Raw genomic sequence first — 18251 nt, 5'->3', positions numbered from 1 at the left:
AACATGATAAGTAACAAGTCGCATTAACCCCTTCAGGACTGAGCTTGTTCTGGCCTGGAGGACAAAGCAGATTTTTTTCAAATCTGACGTGTTAATTTATGTGGTAATAACGTGGGAATTCTTTTACCTATCCAAGTGATTGTTTTCTCGTGACAAATTGTACTTTATGTTAGTGGTAAAATTTGGTCGATACATTCAGTGTTTATTTGTGAAAAATAACAAAATTGACAGAAAATTTGGAAAAATTTGCATTTTTCTATGTATCTGCTTGTAAAACATATAGTAATACCACACAAAATAGTTACTAGTTAACATTTCCCATAGGTCTACTTTATGTTTACATTGTTTTTTTGAACATCCTTTTATTTTTTTAGGACGTTACAAGACTTAGAACTTTAGCAGCAATTTCTCCCATTTTGAAGAAAATTTCAAAAGACTATTTTTCATGGACCAGTTCAGTTCTGAAGTGGTTTTCTGGGCCCTGTATATTAGCAATCCCCCATAAATCACCCCATTTTAAAAACTGCACCCATCAAAGTATTCAAAACAGCATTTATACAAAATTTATTTGTAATACATTTTTTTCTGTAACACAGAAAGTTTTACCAGAGAAATACAACACAATATTTCTTGCCCAGATTCTGCAGTTTTTAGAAATATCCAACATGTGTGGCCCTAGTGTGGTAATGGACTGACACACAGACCTCAGAAGCAAAGGAGCACCTTGTGGATTTTGGAGCCTCCTTTTTTATTAGAATATATTCTAGGCACCATATCAGGTTTGAAGCGGTCTTGTGGTGCCAAAACAGTGGAAACCCCACAAAAGTGACCCCATTTTGGAAACTACACCTCAAGGAATTTTTCTAGGACTATAGTGAGCATTTTGACCCCACAATATTTTTGCTGAATTCATTGAAATTAGTCTGTGAAGATAAAAACCCACTTTTTTTTCTGAAAAAACATAGACATTTTTACAAGGAGAAAAGGCACCCCAACATTTGTAAAACAATTTCTCCTGATTACGGCAATACGCCATATGTGGTAATAAACTGCTGTTTGGACCTACAGCAGGTCTTAGAAGGGAAGGAGCGCCATTTGGCTTTTGAGCTCAAATTTAGCTGGAATGGTTTTCAGGTGTCATGTCGCATTTGCAAAGCCCCTGAGAGACCAAAACAGTGGAAACCCCCCAAAAGTTATCCCATTCGGGAAACTACTCCACTTAAGGAATCTATCTAGGGGTAGAGTGAGCATTTAGACCCACAGGTCTTTTGCAGAATTAATTAGAATTAGGCCATGAAAATGAATATCAACATTATTTCCACTAAAACGTTGAATTTTTCATAGGATAAAGGAGGAAAAAGCCGCCCAACATTTGTAAAGCAATTTCTCCCGAGTACGGCAATACCCCACGTGTGGTCATAAATGTTTTTATTAGAAATTAATTAACCCTTTCCGGACTGATCCATTTTTTTCATTTTCATTTTTCCCTCCCCGCTTTCCAAAAGCCATAACTTTTTTATTTTTCCGTCGATAGAGCGGTGTGAGGGCTTATTTCTTGCGGGAGGAGTTGTAGTCTTTATTGACACCATTTAATGTACTGGGAAACTGAAAATAAAATTCTTTGTAGGCTGAAATTGGAAAAAACTGATTCCTCCATTAATTTTTGGGTATAATAATGGGGTAAATAAATAATAATTCATAGATAGGTGGCCGGTGTCGCACTAATAAATGGTGCCCGATCTTATCCGCTTTTGGACACTGCAAATTTTGCATCGCTAGATTCTGGAGAGCCAGAACTTTTTTATTTTTTCTCCACCGGAGCGGTGTGAGGGCTTATTTGTTACGGTACAATCTGCGGTTTTCATTGCTACCATATTGGGGTACATGCGATTTTTTTGATAATTTTTTATTCCATTCTTTGGCAAGCAAGGTGACCAAAAACCATAAATTCTGACATGTTTTTTATTCCTTTTTTACCGCATTAACCCTGGGCTATAAATGACAATTTTACTTTCTTCTGTGGGTCGATACAATTACGGCGATACCGTATCGTTTTTTAATGTTTTGCAGCATTTGCGCAATAAAATCACTGTTATAGAACATTTTTTTTTTTTTTGTGTCACCATATTCTGAGAGCCATAACTTTTTTATTTTTCAGTCAAAAAAGCTGTGTAAGCGATTGCACGTGGGAGCTGCCGATCTGCTCAACACCTTAAAGGGGTTAATTTTCAAAATCAGCGGCAATGGGCCGCTGATCAGCAACAGGGAGAGCAGGGCAGAAACCCTGGACAGTTAACCGCCGCTGAAGCTGATTTTCTACCCCCCTCTCAAAAAAAAAAGTTAACAAAAGTTTATCCAAAAATTGTATGTACTCCAAAATGGTACTATTGAAAAACAACTCATCCCGCAAAAACAAGTCCTCATACAGGTGTCGACAGAAAAATAAAAAAAAAGTTATAGCCCTTTGAATGCATCTAAGGAAAAACTAAAAAAAAATTGCTTGTTCATTAAGGCCTAAATAGGCTGGTCACTAAGGGGTTATACAGCTGCAGCTAAGCAACATTTGTCATCGGTTTATTTAGTGAACAATAAAGGGCTGCAAGTTCAGAGTTCAGTGGGAGTTCCCTGTGTAGCACGCTCTGTGACCCTGCTGTTCCTCTCAATGCTCTAGCCCGTGTCTCCTCTTCCCTTCTGGTTTACACTGGTATGAAAACACCGCATTGAAGTCTCCTGCTCGGGGAATCTATAGCTCATTTTGAATTTGAGATGCTTTGCAACAAAAGAAAGAATGTTTGCAAAGGTGTATATACCCTTTACGTTTTAAGACTGCACTAGATTTATCTGCAGTCCTATGGAAAACCACAAGTGACACATTGTCTAATGAGCGAAATGAGAACAAGCTCTGAACCGGTCATACATCTACTCCTTTTTTCAATGCAGATTTGTTTTTAGACATTAACCCCTTCCCGCTCCTGGACATACTATTAGGTCATTGTAACTATAGCGTTCGCGCTCCATGACCTAATAGTACGTCTCGGGAGTAACGGCCGTTTCGGCCGTCCTCCCGACACATACAGGAGCTGTGACAGCTGCTGTCTCCTACAGCAGCTGTCACAGCTCCTACAGCGGGGACCGTTAGCTGTGTCCCCGCTGATTAACCCCTTAAAAGCCGCGTTCTATAGAGATCGCAGCTGTTTAGGGGTTAAGCTGCCATCGCCGGCCTGTTACACGATAGCGGTCGGCGATGGTGACTATGGCAACCGGACACCAAACAATGGCGTCCGGCTATGCCATAGACGGAAGCCTAGTGGGTCCTGACAACGTCAGGACCCACTATGCTTGCTGTCAGTGAGTAGCTGACAGTTCTAATACACTGCACTACGCATGTAGTGCTGTGTATTAGAATAGCGATCGGGGCCTCCTGCCCTCAAGTCCCCTAGTGGGACAAAGTAATACAGTAAAAAAAAAAAAGTTAAAAAAAGATGTGTAAAAATAAGAAAATAAAAGTTTTAAAAGTATTAAAAGTAAAAATCCCCCTTTTTACCTTATCAGTCCTTTATTTGTTTGTTTATATATTTTTATTAATAATAAACTATACATAATTGGTATCGCCGCGTCCGTAACGGCCTGAACTACAAAATGATTTTGTTATTTATCCCGCACGGTGAACGCCGTAAAAGAAAATAATAATAAACCGTACCACAATCACAATTGTTTGGTCACTTCACCTCCCAAAAAATGGAATAAAAAGAGATCAAAAAGGCTCTTAGAATAAGGTAACACAAAAAGTGAATGATTTTTTACAAAACGTATTTTATTGTGCAAACGCCATAAGACATAAAAAAAACCTATAAACATATGGTATCGCCGTAATCGTATCGCCCCGCAGAATAAAGTGAATATGTCATTTATAGCGCACGGTGCACGCTGTAAAAAAAATAGAATGAAAAAACAATAGTAGAATTGCTGGTTTTTAGTCACCACGCCACCTAAAAATAGAATAAAAACTGATCAAAAAGCCGCATGCACCCCAAGAAAACTACAATGGATTCCTCAAGGGGTCTAGTTTCCAAATTGGGGTCACTTTTGGGGGGTTTCCAATGTTTTGGCACCACAAGACCTCTTCAAACCGGACATGGTGCCTAATAAAAAAGAGGGCTCAAAATCCGCTAGGTGCTACTTTGCTTCGGAGGCTGGTGCTTCAGTCCATTACCGCCCGAGGGCCACATGTGGGATATTTCTCTAAACTTCAGAATCTGGGCAATAAGTATTAAGTTGCGTTTCTCTGATAAATCCAATTGTGTTGTAAAAAAAATGGAATAAAGAGGATTTTCTGACAAAAAAAATAAATGTAAACTTCACCTCTACTTTGCTCTAAATTTCTGTGAAACACCTAAAGGGCTCATAAACTTTCTACATGCTGTTGTGAATACTTTGAGGGGTCTAGTTTCTAAAATGGGGTGTTTGATAGGGGTTTCTAATATATGGGCCCCTCAAAGCAACTTCAGAACTGAACTGTAACCTAAAAAAATAAATAAATGAGGCAATACTTCGCTTCTTACATTATACTGATAATGAGCCGTGCCCACCCCGAGATTACCCCAGTTTTGACCGTTTGTATAAACGGAGACCCTTATTAGAGCGTTTCAGTGCCCGGTTTTCCCAAGCATTCACCCCCAAGAAGTGTATTTCTATTGATGAGTCCCTGGTACATTTTAAAGGGAGGGTTCAATTCTGCGAGTACCTGCCGGGTAAGAGGGCAAGGTATGGCGTGAAGATGTCTAAGCTGTGCGAAAGTGCATCAGGGTATACCGACAGGTTTAGGATATATGAAGGAAAGGCCACCCCCAAACCAGACTGCATCCTGGACTACAATAGGTACATGGGAGGGATGGGCTTGTCAGATCAAATCCTGAAGCCCTACAGCGCCATGCGGTGTGGTATAAGAAGCTGGCCGGGCACATCATACAGATGGCTTTGTACAATGCGTATGTGCTACGTCGATGTGCAGGCCAGACGGGAACTTTCCTGGAATTTCAAGAGGTGATTATCAAGAACCTAATCTTTAGGGACCAAGAAGGGGGGGCACCCAGTACTTCTGGAAGCGGGGCCACACGCATCGTACCAGGGCGGCAACACTTTCCAGGAGAAGTTCCCCAAACTGGCAAGAAGGGAAAAAGTCAAAAAGAGGTGGAAAGTCTGCTATAAGGGATGACACAATATATCAATGTGACACGTGTCCCGAATAACCAGAGCTCTGTATGAAAGAGTGTTTTAACATTTATCATACATCCCTTGGTTTATAATTTACCCCAATTTTACTTACCCTGATGCACTCCGCACAGCTTATCCCCCCTCGTCATTCCCCTCTGAGCCCTGCTGTGTGCCCAGGCAGCTGATAACAGCCACATGTAGGGTATTGCCATACCCGGGAGAACCCACATTACAGTTTATGGGGTGTAGGTCTCCGGTCAAAATGCTCACTACACCTCTAGATGAATGCCTTAAGGGTGTAGTTTTTAAAACGGGGTCACTTCTTGCGGGTTTCAACTGTACTGGTACCTCAGGTGCTTCTGCATACATGACTTCGCACTAGAAAATCCCCAGTAGGCCAAATGGTGGTCCTTTCCTTCTGAGCCCTCCCATGGGCCCAAACGGCAGTTTATCACAACAAATGGGGTATTACGGCACTCAGAACAAATTGCGCAACAGAATGGGGTATTTTGTTTCTTGTGAAAATAAGACATTTTCAGCCAAAACTACATATTATTTGAAAAAAATAATTTTGTTTTCATTCCCAGCCCAATTCAAATAAGTTCTGTGAAGAAACTATGGGGTCTAAATGGTCACATTACCCATAAATGAATTCCTTGAGGGGTGTAGTTTCCAAAATGGGGTCACTTCTGGTGGGTTTCCATTGCTTTGATACCTCTGGGGCTCTGCAAATGTGACATGGCACCCAAAAACCAAACCAGCAAAATCTGCACTCCAAAGAACACACAGCGCTCCTTCCCTTCGGAGGCCTCCCATGAGCCCAAACGGCAGTTTATCACCACAAATGGGGTATTGCTGCACTCAGGAGAAATTGGGCAACAAAATGGAGTATTTTGTTCCCTGTGAAAATAAGAAATTTTGATAAAAAATTACATCTTATTGGAAAAAATGTCATTTTTTTTTAATGTCACAGCCCAATTGAAATCGGTACTGTGAAAAAACTGTGCGGTCAAAATGCTAACAACAACCATAAATGAATTCCTTGAGGGGTGTAGTTTCCAAAATGGGGTCACTTCTGGTGGGTTTCCATTGCTTTGATACCTCTGAGGCTCTGCAAATGCGACATGGCACCCGAAAACCAATCCAGCAAAATCTGTACTCCAACAAACACATAGGGCTCCTTTCCTTCTGAGCCCTCCCATGAGCCCAAACGGTAGTTTATCACCACAAATGGGGTATTGCCACACGAAGGACAAATTGGGCAACAAAATGGGGTATTTTGTTCCCTGTGAAAATAAGAAATTTTGATCACAAATGACATCTTATTGGGAAAAATTTCATTTTTTTTTTCATTTCACAGCCCAATTCAAATACGTGCTGTGAAAAAACTGTGTGGTCAAAATGGTAACAACAACCATAAATGAATTCCTTGAGGGGTGTAGTTTCCAAAATGGGGTCACTATTGGGGGATTCCTACTGTTTTGGCACCTCAACACCTCTTCAAACCTGGCATGCTGCCTAAAATATATTCTAATAAAAAAAGAGGACTCAAAATGCACGAAGTGCTTCTTTGCTTCTAGGGCTTGTGTTTTAGTCCACGAGCGCAGTAGGGCGACATGTGGGACATTTCTAAAAACTGCAGAATCTGGACAATACATATTTAGTAGTGTTTCTCTGGTAAAACCTTCTGTGTTACAGAAAAAAAAATGAATAAAATTGAAATTCAGCAAGAAAAATGAAATTTGCAAATTTCACCTCCACTTTGCTTTAATTCCTGTGAAATGCCTGAAGGGTTAAATAACTTTCTAAATGCTGTTTTGAATACTTTGAGGGGCTAGTTTTTAAAATGGGGTGTTTTATCAGGATTTCTAATAAATAGGCTCCTCAAAGCCACTTCAGAACTCAAGAGGTACCTTAAAAAAAAAGGCTTTTGAAATTTTCTTAAAAATATGAGAAATTGCTGTTTATGTTCTAAGCCTTGTAACGTCCAAGAAAAATAAAAGAATGTTCAAAAAATGATGCCAATCTAAAGTAGACATATGGGAAATGTGATCTAGTAACTATTTTGGGTGGTATAACCGTCTGTTTTACAAGCCGATGCATTTAAATTCTGAAAAATTCTATTTTTTCAAAATTTTCTCTAAATTTTGCAATTTTTCACCAATAAACACTGAATATATCGACCAAATTTTACCACGAACATGAAGCCCAATGTGTCACGAGAAAACAATCTCAGAATCGCTTGGGTAGGTTTAAGCATTCCGACGTTATTACCACATAAAGTGAAATATGTCGGATTTGAAAAATGGGCTCTGAGCCTTAAGGCCAAAACTAGGCTGCGTCCTTAAGGGGTTAATAAGTGTTATTCGTTAGTCACAGCCATTAGACAAAGTGTCATGCCCCTTTAAATGGCAAAATTCAAAGTGTCAAATAATAAATGTTTACGTTGTTTGACAAATATGGAGTAAATTTCATAACCGTTTTCCAGACCTCTATTATGCTACTTTTATAGCTGTGGTACATGGATACATCGGCCACATTGTAATAACAGAATGAATCTTGCCAAATGAAAAATTACTCTGCTACATCTGGACATAACCAAGGGCACTAAGGAAGTGTCATCAAGACTCCTTTAAAATTTTTACCTGCAGCATTGAAGTTGCTTGACCACAAAATCTCTACCATTTTTACCTGGTGTCAGGACTAACTGGTGGGAAGCTACGGTCTGCTGTAACATTACTTCCACTTGGCTGCATAGATGAACATGATGTAGGGTCTAGAAGACGTCTGTGGGTCCCCAAAGTTGCTGGAGCGGTTACAGGACCTCTGTAAAATGAGCAAAAGATTCATTAATGGCTAGAAGACCTCTTGTCAGATCAATGGGAGACATTTCATACTAAATCAGCACATGCAGCTTATACTTTTACTTCTGTCTCAGGGCACATTCACACGTTGTTATAATAATGGTTCAAGCAGAAATCCACATGTGATCACTGGTGACCGGTCACTTGGCCAAGTTGTTGACCCAGCTCAGTCCTAACTGGGGGTGCTATGGGAACTACATGGGGAGAATGTACAGTAAAAAAATAAATTATAATAAAATCATAATGTTTCCTGAATGACCTTTTGGGAGAAATTATATATATATATATATATATATATATATATATAAAATTAAATTTATTTCATTGAGACCCTAAGTGTGTAGAAAATGGTGAAAAGAATAAAAGTTAGGGACCATTTGACCAGCACTTTTTTTTTTTCTCTCACCTCTGAAACAGTTGTTTGTATGTCTCGGATGTCTTCCCCGCCAAAGCTTGTCGTGCTGCTTGCTGTCTTCTTTGTACGGAAGCCTCTTCCTGATAAGAACAATCACAATATAACAACAGCTATATAAGAATAGGAAAGCAAGTGTTACCCATAAGTCCAGGTTTCCTCACAGTGGAAAATTTCTGCTGCAGAGATATCCACAGCAAAAAATCTGAATTTGTTATCTTTATAATTAAAATGAATGAAATTCAAATCAAAACCTGAATATAAATACATGACACATATGGCATAATGCAGATTTGACAATCCATATCATGACCTCAAATTTGCGCTGATTGTTTCTGCGTGTGAATGGGGTTTTGTTAAACACCACTAATATAAATTATATTGCAATATGGTGCAGATTTTCAGTGTAAACGTGGCCTTACAAATAAGTAGACTCTCACTTGCTGTGTTCTGCTTGGAACATAAAGACCAAGATTTGGTTTATCTGGTTGCTTTTGCAAAAATCACTATATCAATCAACGGGTAGAATGTTTTTCATAATGTTCACCAACATCTGTTTATTTTTAGAAATGCAGAAAACCACAGGCGTGCTTACAACAGGAGTCTTCTGTGACGATACTTTTACAAAGATTTTAGCTGAATAGTTTCTTGCAGCAGAATCCTGAAACTCGTTGTTTTGGGAGGCTTTATAAGGTCCAATTAGTGAAGATCCAGCAAGTGGTTTGCCGTAGTCTAAATTTAGGAGAAGAAAATGAAACATAAAAAAATGGGGGGCATAGGGTATATTCACACATCGCGTACTTGTTGCAGAATTTCGGTTGCAGAATCCACACAATGAAATACCACAACAAAGTACAGTACAGTGTTAGCGAATAGACTCACATTATAGAATATCAGCCTCCGATTGTAGGCATCCTGCAGATGTTTAAATCCACAGCATGTCCTATATGTTGCGGATTTATACCGCAGATTTCATTCATTGCAATGAAATGAATGAAATCTGCAGCTAAATTCTGCTCCAAAACCAACAACAAAATCAGATCTTAAGGGCAGTTCCACAGCGTAATTGTTACGCAATGTGTGAACCTAGCCTTATACAAAATAAGGATTACATTTTCTTCATTCTTCCTTTTCTAGTGTTTTATGTAGTCCTTATATTGTTCTGGAAGGCTGACAAAATCTGGAAACCGCTAAATAAAAGATCACAACACTTATATGCAGTTCTATTTTAGGGGAAAATGCATTTGAAAACAAACTTACCAGTTCCAGATTTAGCTCTGCTAACACTCTCACTAGAATGTGCTGGCTCCATTAGGCCCAGGTATTCTTTTACCAGCAACCTTAGCTTACTGTAGGCTTCTTCTAAATCATCTGTACAAAGAAAATGTATGTTTTACAACTGATCTGTTAGGGTGCAGTCATACAAGACAGAATTAGTCGCAGAAGTTTTCTGTGACTGAAAATCAGTTCTCTTCATCTGAATGGAATGTGCAAGAATCCAATCCCGTGCGTGCTGCAGAAAAAACACAAACACATTCACGTGAATGGTCAGATTTTCAGTCGCAGAAATTTCAGCAACAAAATCTGCCGTGTGTGACTGTACTCTAACAATATTGGCAACAGCAGATTTCACTATAAAAAAAAAGTTTAAATAAATTTGTTGTACTTCGTAAAACATATTTCATGGTAAATGAACATAACCTGCTAAGGTTCAGTTTGTAGTAGCGATTTTTATAGTTGCAATCTGAGCTCCTATAACGCAATGGAAGAGTGTTTTCTCTACAGTGTCTGGTGTAAAGACTACAATTCCCAGTTTGCAAAAATCTCCCTGTATACACATGGACAGCAAGGAATTCTGGGAGATTTCAGCTCTGAAGCCTGCAGAATTGTGAATGCAGCACTGCATTATAATACATGCTGTAAATTAGGAGCAGTGCAAGATAAGTTACCCAAATGTTTCTGTAGATTTATTATATCTGTAAACTGATATGGTGTCAAACATGGCCATACACTTTAACAGGCTGACAAAGTCAAGGATCTTGACCAAATCAGACTTTTTTTTTTTTTCTTTAATGTTTGATGAGGAACAAACACTAATGGAGTGATGTGCAGGAAAGCATTTCTGCATGGAGAAACTACAACTGTGAATAAGGTGAGGTAGAGGAAAAAATGATCCAGCGCTGATAGTGATTAAAAGGGAAAAGCAAGTCCCATGTTTATTGGAGAAATCCTTAAAATCGAAAGGGAGACGCAGTCCCAAGGCAGGAGTAGTCAGGGTGTATACCCGAGCCTACGCGTTTCGAACGCAGTCCCCATGATTAAGAACGCAGACTGCGTTCGAAACGCGTAGGCTCGGGTATACACCCTGACTACTCCTGCCTTGGGACTGCGTCTCCCTTTCGATTTTAAGGATTTCTCCAATAAACATGGGACTTGCTTTTCCCTTTTAATCACTATCAGCGCTGGATCATTTTTTCCTCTACCTTGCTATTTCACACCGCGGGCCGTCGCGGGGATCCGAGCGACACTGCTGGAGACGCAGACCGGTGAGCTGGAGGTTTCCTCCCTGTTTCCATACTGTGAATAAGGTGCTTGGTAGTTCAAAATGAGATCATGCATTACCAACGTTAATAATGGCATCAAAGAAGCCGGGGTGATCCTGGTGTAAATTCATGTACATATCCACTCTGCACACCGCAACATCTATCTCGGGTCTAGTGAACAGGCCTTTTCTTCTCAGCCACCCCTCATACTTTTCTTTGTTTGTTGGCAGAAGCAATATGCAGCGTGGTTCAAAATAAGAATTCTTCAAGCTCCTTACACCCTAAAACAAGAACTTTTATTAACAACACAATGTCACACTTTCCACCTAACACATGACTCATACACCTGAATATTACGTCAGAATAACAGAACTGCTGAAAGGGGGAAGAATGAGAATATTAATGCAGAGATATACATGTGTGTGTGTGTGTGTATATATATATATATATACACACTGTATTGTTGGACATACCTCTATTTCCATGTGCGTGCAGCAGGCGAGACCTTCTCCTGCAACTGATTCTACAGCCTCCCTGCTCAGACCATAGTAGTGTCCACTGTATTTCGAGGTAAGAAGAAAGTGACCCTAAGATAAATATGGACGACACAATAATCAGAATTCTTAGTTCCATCAATGTATGCCCACATGCTCATGTGACATAAGCGTATCTAAAGCTGCTCTGACAATTTTGGTATCAGTCTTTTTAGATTTTTGGCAGCAGGGTATTAGATGCCACTGTTAGGCATCTGTCACCCATAGACTATTATGAGATTCGTTTAACGTATATGTCACGAAGAGCTATTGAAAAGCCCATGAAGTATACTTTAAACGGACACCTGTGACATATGCCACTGTGTATATTGCGTTGTTTACTTTTTTACGGGATTCCGTTGTATGGATTAGCGTAGCCTGCTGTAAAGACATACAAAATAAAAGAATATTATAAAATAAAATAAGAAATTCCTATTCCGCAAAAAAAAAACATTTGGAAGTGGCCTAAGAAAAAAATAAATAAACGAATTTGCCTTTCGAATACAGCATTCCAAAAGGTGAAGTTTTGCGCTGGGCTTTAAGGCCAAAAACCCCCTTGGCCATTAAAGGGTTGAAGGGAAACTGGAGTTTCCTATTTGAATTGTTTATTAGGGAGACTTTGTTTAACCCCTTAATGACCAGCCTATTTTAAACCTTAATGACCAAGCTATTTTTTACATTTTTCCATCGTCGAATTCCAAGAGCTATAACTCTTTTATTTTTGCGTCGAGATAGCTGTATAAGGTCTTGTTTTTTGCGGGACAAGTTGTATTTTTTAATAGCACCATTTTGAGGTACATGTTATTTATTGATTAACTTTTATTAACTTTTTTTGGGGGGGAATAGAAAAAAAATCAGACATTTCGCCACCCTTTTTTGCGTCCTAAATCTACGCCATTTAGCGTGTGGTATAAATAACACAATAACTTTATTTAGCGGGTTGTTACGATTGCAACGATACCAAATTTGTATAGTTTTTGTATGTTTTACTACTTTTACACAGTAAAAACGCTTTTTTTTCTAAATGATTTGTTTTTGGGTCTCCATATTTGAAGAGCCGGAACGTTTTTATTGTTCCGCCGATGCAGTTGTATGAGGGCTTTTTTTTTGCGGGAAGACTTGTAGTTTTATTGGTACCATTTTGGAGTAGGTGCGACTTTTTGATCACTTTTTAATCACATTTTTTTAAAGTCCGGATTCACAGAAAACAGCAATTTTTCCGTCGTTTTTTATTTCATTTTTTACGGCGTTCACCGTGCGGGTTAAGTAATGTAATAGCTTTATAGTCGGGGTCGTTATGGACGCGGCGATACCAAATATGTGTAACTTTTTTACTTTATTTTGGTTTTTTTTTAATACTAAAGCAGTTTGTAAGGGGAAAAAGTGGGTTTTTCATTTTTTTTTTCATTAACTTTATTGAACTTTTTTTTAAACTTTTTTAGTAGTCCCACTAGGGGACTTCAATATGCGATCCTCTGATCGCTATTATAATACACTGCAATACTTTTGTATTGCAGTGTATTACTACCTGTCCGTTTAACACGGACAGGCATCTGCTAGGTCATGCCAGAGGCATGATCTAGCAGGCATTCGCTACAGGTAGACCTGGGGGCCTTTATTAGGCCCCTGGTTGCCATCGGAGACACAGACACTCGACGATCTTATCGCCGGGTGTCAGTGGGATGAGAGGGAGCTCCCTCCCTCTCTCCAAAAACCACTCAGATGCGGTGCACGCTATTGCGCACCGCATCTGAAGGGTTAAACTAAAATACTAATATCGATCTCACCCGGCAGAGGAGGGACGCCCCCAGCCCTCAGCTGCTTCTGGCAGCTGAGAGCAGGGAGATTTGACAGCTCCCTGCTCTGTTTACTTTATCCTGATGCAGTGCCGTAAAAAGGCATATGCATCAGAATAAAGCCCGTTAGTGGTCGCCGTGAAAAGGCGTATTGGCGGTCACTAACGGGTTACTTTCATTGGCGTGTTGTTTACTAGGTACTGAGGTGTCATGAATATGCTTTGGCCGTAGGTTAGCAACATATGTCACATCCAGAAAGTTACAACACTGTTCATTCTCTTGCTCTTTTGGAGATCCATTAGTTTAAGCCCTTGCTTTACGGATGCCACAAGGACTGGCGGGCTGTGTTGATACAGATATATGCCATACGTACAGAGCAAGTCATTTCCTCAAACATCTCCTGCGTGACAAAATGGTAGTCAAAACGCTTTTCTTCTCCAAAGTACGGCTTTCTAGTTGTATGACAGGGGCTGAAAAGTAAAAAGATTATACGGTTACTGAGGAGGAAAATTCCACACAATTTTAGACTTGCATTCAATAGTCTGGTTTTCTCCTACAAAATATACAGCAGAGCGTAAGTGTGGTGCTGCTTTAGACAATCTTCTGTTATTCGCCCTGCTAGGAGTGCCCAGTCCCTGTTCCCAAAATAAAAATGCTCAGGTAGGCCCGATCCCTACCTGTGAGGGTATGTTCACACGGCTTATTTTCGGCCGTTTTTCGGGCCGTAAACGGCCGAAGAATCGGAAGCAGAACGCCTCCAAACATCTGCCCAATTATTTCAATCGGAAAACCGGCGTTCTGTTCTGATGGGTCATTTTTTTACGTGGCAGTTTTGAGGAGCCGTTTCTTATTGACTCTATAGAAAAAGAGCCCCATAAACGGCTGTAAAAAAACGCTGCGAAATGAAAAACTTCTGAAAATCAGGATCTGTTTTCCCTTGAAAACAGCTTTGTATTTTCAAAAGTTTTTTTGCGAAGCGTGTGAACATGCCCTTAAAGTCTTATCTGACTAGGATGGCATATTTAGTTGATATAGGTTAAGAATAGTGCAGCTTCCTAATACCCCCTTTTTTTTAGCCAAAGCGAAGACCTGTGTCGACAGTTCTGAACACTGGAAGAGGACCACAAATTGAACCTAAAAGGACTCTCCTTCATTTCAATGGGAGACTTTTCATGCTTTTACCCTGCAGTGGATGGTCACCATCTTAAATACATTTTTCCAAACCAGAGTAAAACATCTTACCATGAAATATAAATGATATATTATTCAGTATACGTATCGAGCATGTTCTTAGATTTCATTGTGCATCAGTACATGCTTTTACATAAAAACTGAAGAATTTCTTCCAAACATAAAAAACTGTAATAGCCGTGAGCAGGTGTTGTTTATGGACTCAAATCAATGTGCTATATATCTTATTCAGCCTGGTGTGTCAGACTATGGGTTAAATTAAAACAACGTGGCACATATGGATCTCATCATATTTCAAAGTAGTATGTTCTTTAGTGATCTGAAATGCCAAGCATCCCTAAGTTCAGAAGGTGAATTGGTCCGTTTTGAATCTTCAAGCCTGGATTTGGTATATTTATATTACTTCCATTAAAATACAATTACTTTTAAAGTCTACCTAAGTTTTCTGAATAATCTGATATACACTATATGGAGAAAAGTTTTGGGACACACCTCCAAGTCATTGCAATCAGATGTTTCATTCAGTCCCATTGCCAGAGTTGTATAAAATTCAGCACCCAGCCACGCAGTCTGTCTTTATAAACATTTGTGAGAAAATGGCTCGTTCTAAGGCCTAGTTCACACAGAAGTTTTTTGGCGCATTTTTTGACACGGAAACCATGCAAAAAAACGTCCAAAATCGCATCCCATTGATTTCAATGGGAGGCAGAGACGTTTTTTTCCCCGTTAGCGGAAAAGAAAGTGACATGCTCTTTCTTCCCACAGTTCCGCCTCCGTTCTGAAAGTTCCTCGCTGCGTTTTTTGCCTGCGGCGCTCAATGGCCGCAGCCAAAAAACGCAGAAAAAGGAAGTGCAGGCAGCCTGCAAAAAACTATGCGTGAACATACCACTGAATTCCAGCGTGGTACTGTAAGAGGATGCTACTGTTGCATCATGAAACTTCTTCCCACTTAGACACTCCACGATCAGCTGTGTGAGTGACATTATTGCAAAGTGGAAGTGTTAAGAAACCACAGCAACTTAGCCACAAAGTGGCAGACCACGTAAAGTTACAGAGTGGGGTCAACAAGTGCGGAGGCTCATAGTGCATAAATGTCGCCAACACTCTGCTGACTCAATAACTGCAGAGTGCTAAACCTCCTCTAGCATTAAAGGGGTTATCCGGGAAGTGAAACATTTTCTTAAGGGCTGCAAATAAAATAAATAGAACAAAAAAGCAATACTTACCTATTCTTGGCCCCGGCAATACAGCGCTGTTGCTCTGGCAGCAGTCCCGGTGGTTGTTTACATGCATGTAGCATGTGACCGCTGCAGCCATTTAGCAGGCTCAGCAGGGCTCTCTAGTGGCGAATCGTATTTCTGGCAGAATGCCAAACATACGACCGCTGAGACGCCTGATTGACAGCTGCAGTCACATGCTACAAGAATGTAAACAAACACTGGGACTGTCGCCGGAGCGACAGTGCTGGATCGCCAGGTGGTAAAGATAGGTAAGTATTGCTTCCCGGATAACCCCTTTAACATCCACACAAAACCTGTGTGCCTGAGGCTTCATGGCATGGGTTTCCATGACCGAGCATCTGCATGCAGGCCTTACATCACCAAGTACAATGCCAAGTGTCAATTGAAGAGGTGTAAAGCAGGAAGAGAAAATCCTAACGCTTAAGCATACTAAGACATTTGGAACAATTGTATGTTTCTAACTTTGGGAACAGGTTGGGGAAGGCCCTTTTCTGTTCCAGCAGGACTGTGCCCCAGTGCACAAAGCAAGGTCCATAAAAGGTATGGTTTGGGTGAGTTTGGTATGGAAGAACATGACTGGCCCGCACAGAGCCCTGACCTTAACCCGTCAAACACCTTTGGGATGAACTAAAAGAGAGATTGTGAGTCAGGCCCTCTCATCCAACATCAGTGACCACACAAATTCTCTTCTGGGTGAATGGGCAGAAATTCCCACAGACACACTTCAAAATGTTGTTGAAGAGTGAAAGTTATTTTAGATGCAAGGGGGGGGGGGGGGGGCAACAACTCCATATTAAAGTCTATGAATTTAGAATGGGATGTCACAAGAACTCCTGTAGGGTTAACGTGTAGGTGTCCCACAGGAGGCTGATCGTCTCCATGCCACGCCGCATTGATGCAGTAATTCATGCAAAACGAGCCCCGAACAAGTATTGAGTGCATATACTGTACATACTTTTCAGTAGGTCAACATTACAGTATTAAAAATCATTTTTGAAATTGGGCTTATATAATATTCTTATTGTCTGAGATACAAAATTTTGGGTGGCCATTAACCGTTAGCCATAATCATCAACATTAAAAGAAAACAATGCTGGAAATAGATCACTCCGTGTGTAATGAATCTATAAAATATATGAGTTTCACTTTTTGAATTGAATTACTGAAATAAATTATATATATATATATATATATATATATATATATAGAAGACAGCGTAGAAAGCAGTGACGGCACCAGGACTTCAAGGCAGATGCAAGCAAAGTGGATTTATTCACCTCAAAAAAGACACAGCAAAGTTTCGGTTCAACAGGAACCTTTCTCAAGCCATGACAAACTAACAAAAGTGCCAAGTATATATGTATTATGACTTTTATACAGACAGTGCAGCAATGAGTCTTCAAAACGCTATTGATAAACGACAATATATTTGAAGACATGATTTATGTATATCATAAATAGTGAAGACTAAGTGTAATAGGATAAATTGGGAGGACAGCAGAGGCTCATTATTGATTAATTAGGTTTAATAAACTTACAGTTTGCACTCTCTCCATATGGTCAGCATGTGAATTTTGCGCGCATGCACTCAGCATGCTCCAAGATGGTGTCGAAACCGGATATCAAATCCGGTGAAGCGCATCGTGGAACGCAATCGCTACCGCGCATGCGCAGGGATGGAGCTTGCGTTCCAATCCCATTGCGCAGGCGCGAGTAGCGCTAAAATAGAGATATAGAATCAGCTAAAAATGCACAGTTCAATTCTGTGAACTATCTGGAGGTGTAATATATGGCCCAATATCGGGAAAATCGGGATGTAGAGAGACCATCAATGTCAATGGCCATGAGTTTAAAAATACAGCGATTTTTTTTTCTCTCACATATCCCATATATGTAAACATGTGACTGTAGTCACCCATGGAATTAATAAACAGGCCATAATAGATATACATTGATGATCCCCGACACAAATGTCAATTACATTAGATATATCCAAAAAATGATATAAGGCATGTATATCATAGATAATATATTTCAATTGAAAACATGCTGAAGGATAAAAAGATGACAAACCTAAAATGCGATAAGGACCATGCTCCAGAGTGAATATAATTATCTATAATTTAATGCACGATAGATATACTACAGTGCAGAGATCAATGCTGGATATAGAGAGACATAGGTAAACAATTTATGTGAAACATCATAATCCCAAAATTAGGCCTCTGCTGCTCTCCGGAATCCTTCAAAGTGCTTGACACATCCGTGTGTTTCTACGAACATATAAAAGAAAAGCAAAGCAAATTACCATATAATATTAATATGAACACAAAACCCAAAATTATAATGAAAATTGACATTAAAGATTAAAAATTAAAAATGCATGCATAAGAAGAGTCAAAAATAAGACTCCAAATTATGTATACACAAGGCACATACAATACCAATCGGGAATGT

At 39.7% G+C, this 18251-nt stretch overlaps 1 protein-coding gene across 2 annotated transcripts in view; it reads right to left on the bottom strand.

Annotated features, from left to right (window-relative positions):
- The window catches only part of LRGUK (leucine rich repeats and guanylate kinase domain containing), a 67314-nt gene that overhangs the window by 7062 nt on the left and 42001 nt on the right, over positions 1–18251 (bottom strand). For both annotated transcript variants that reach the window (XM_075855098.1, XM_075855099.1), the window contains exons 12-18: positions 13736–13832; positions 11507–11620; positions 11113–11314; positions 9751–9861; positions 9086–9222; positions 8485–8573; positions 7906–8040 (exon numbers count right to left, since the gene is read on the bottom strand). In XM_075855098.1, coding sequence (XP_075711213.1) covers positions 7906–8040; positions 8485–8573; positions 9086–9222; positions 9751–9861; positions 11113–11314; positions 11507–11620; positions 13736–13832 — 885 coding nt within the window. The remainder of the gene's footprint in view (positions 1–7905; positions 8041–8484; positions 8574–9085; positions 9223–9750; positions 9862–11112; positions 11315–11506; positions 11621–13735; positions 13833–18251) is intronic.

The sequence above is a fragment of the Rhinoderma darwinii genome, chromosome 3 (genome assembly GCF_050947455.1).
Source record: "Rhinoderma darwinii isolate aRhiDar2 chromosome 3, aRhiDar2.hap1, whole genome shotgun sequence".
NCBI lineage: Eukaryota > Metazoa > Chordata > Amphibia > Anura > Rhinodermatidae > Rhinoderma > Rhinoderma darwinii.
Note: the sequence above shows the minus strand (reverse complement) of the source record. Positions and strands in the feature narration are given on the sequence as shown.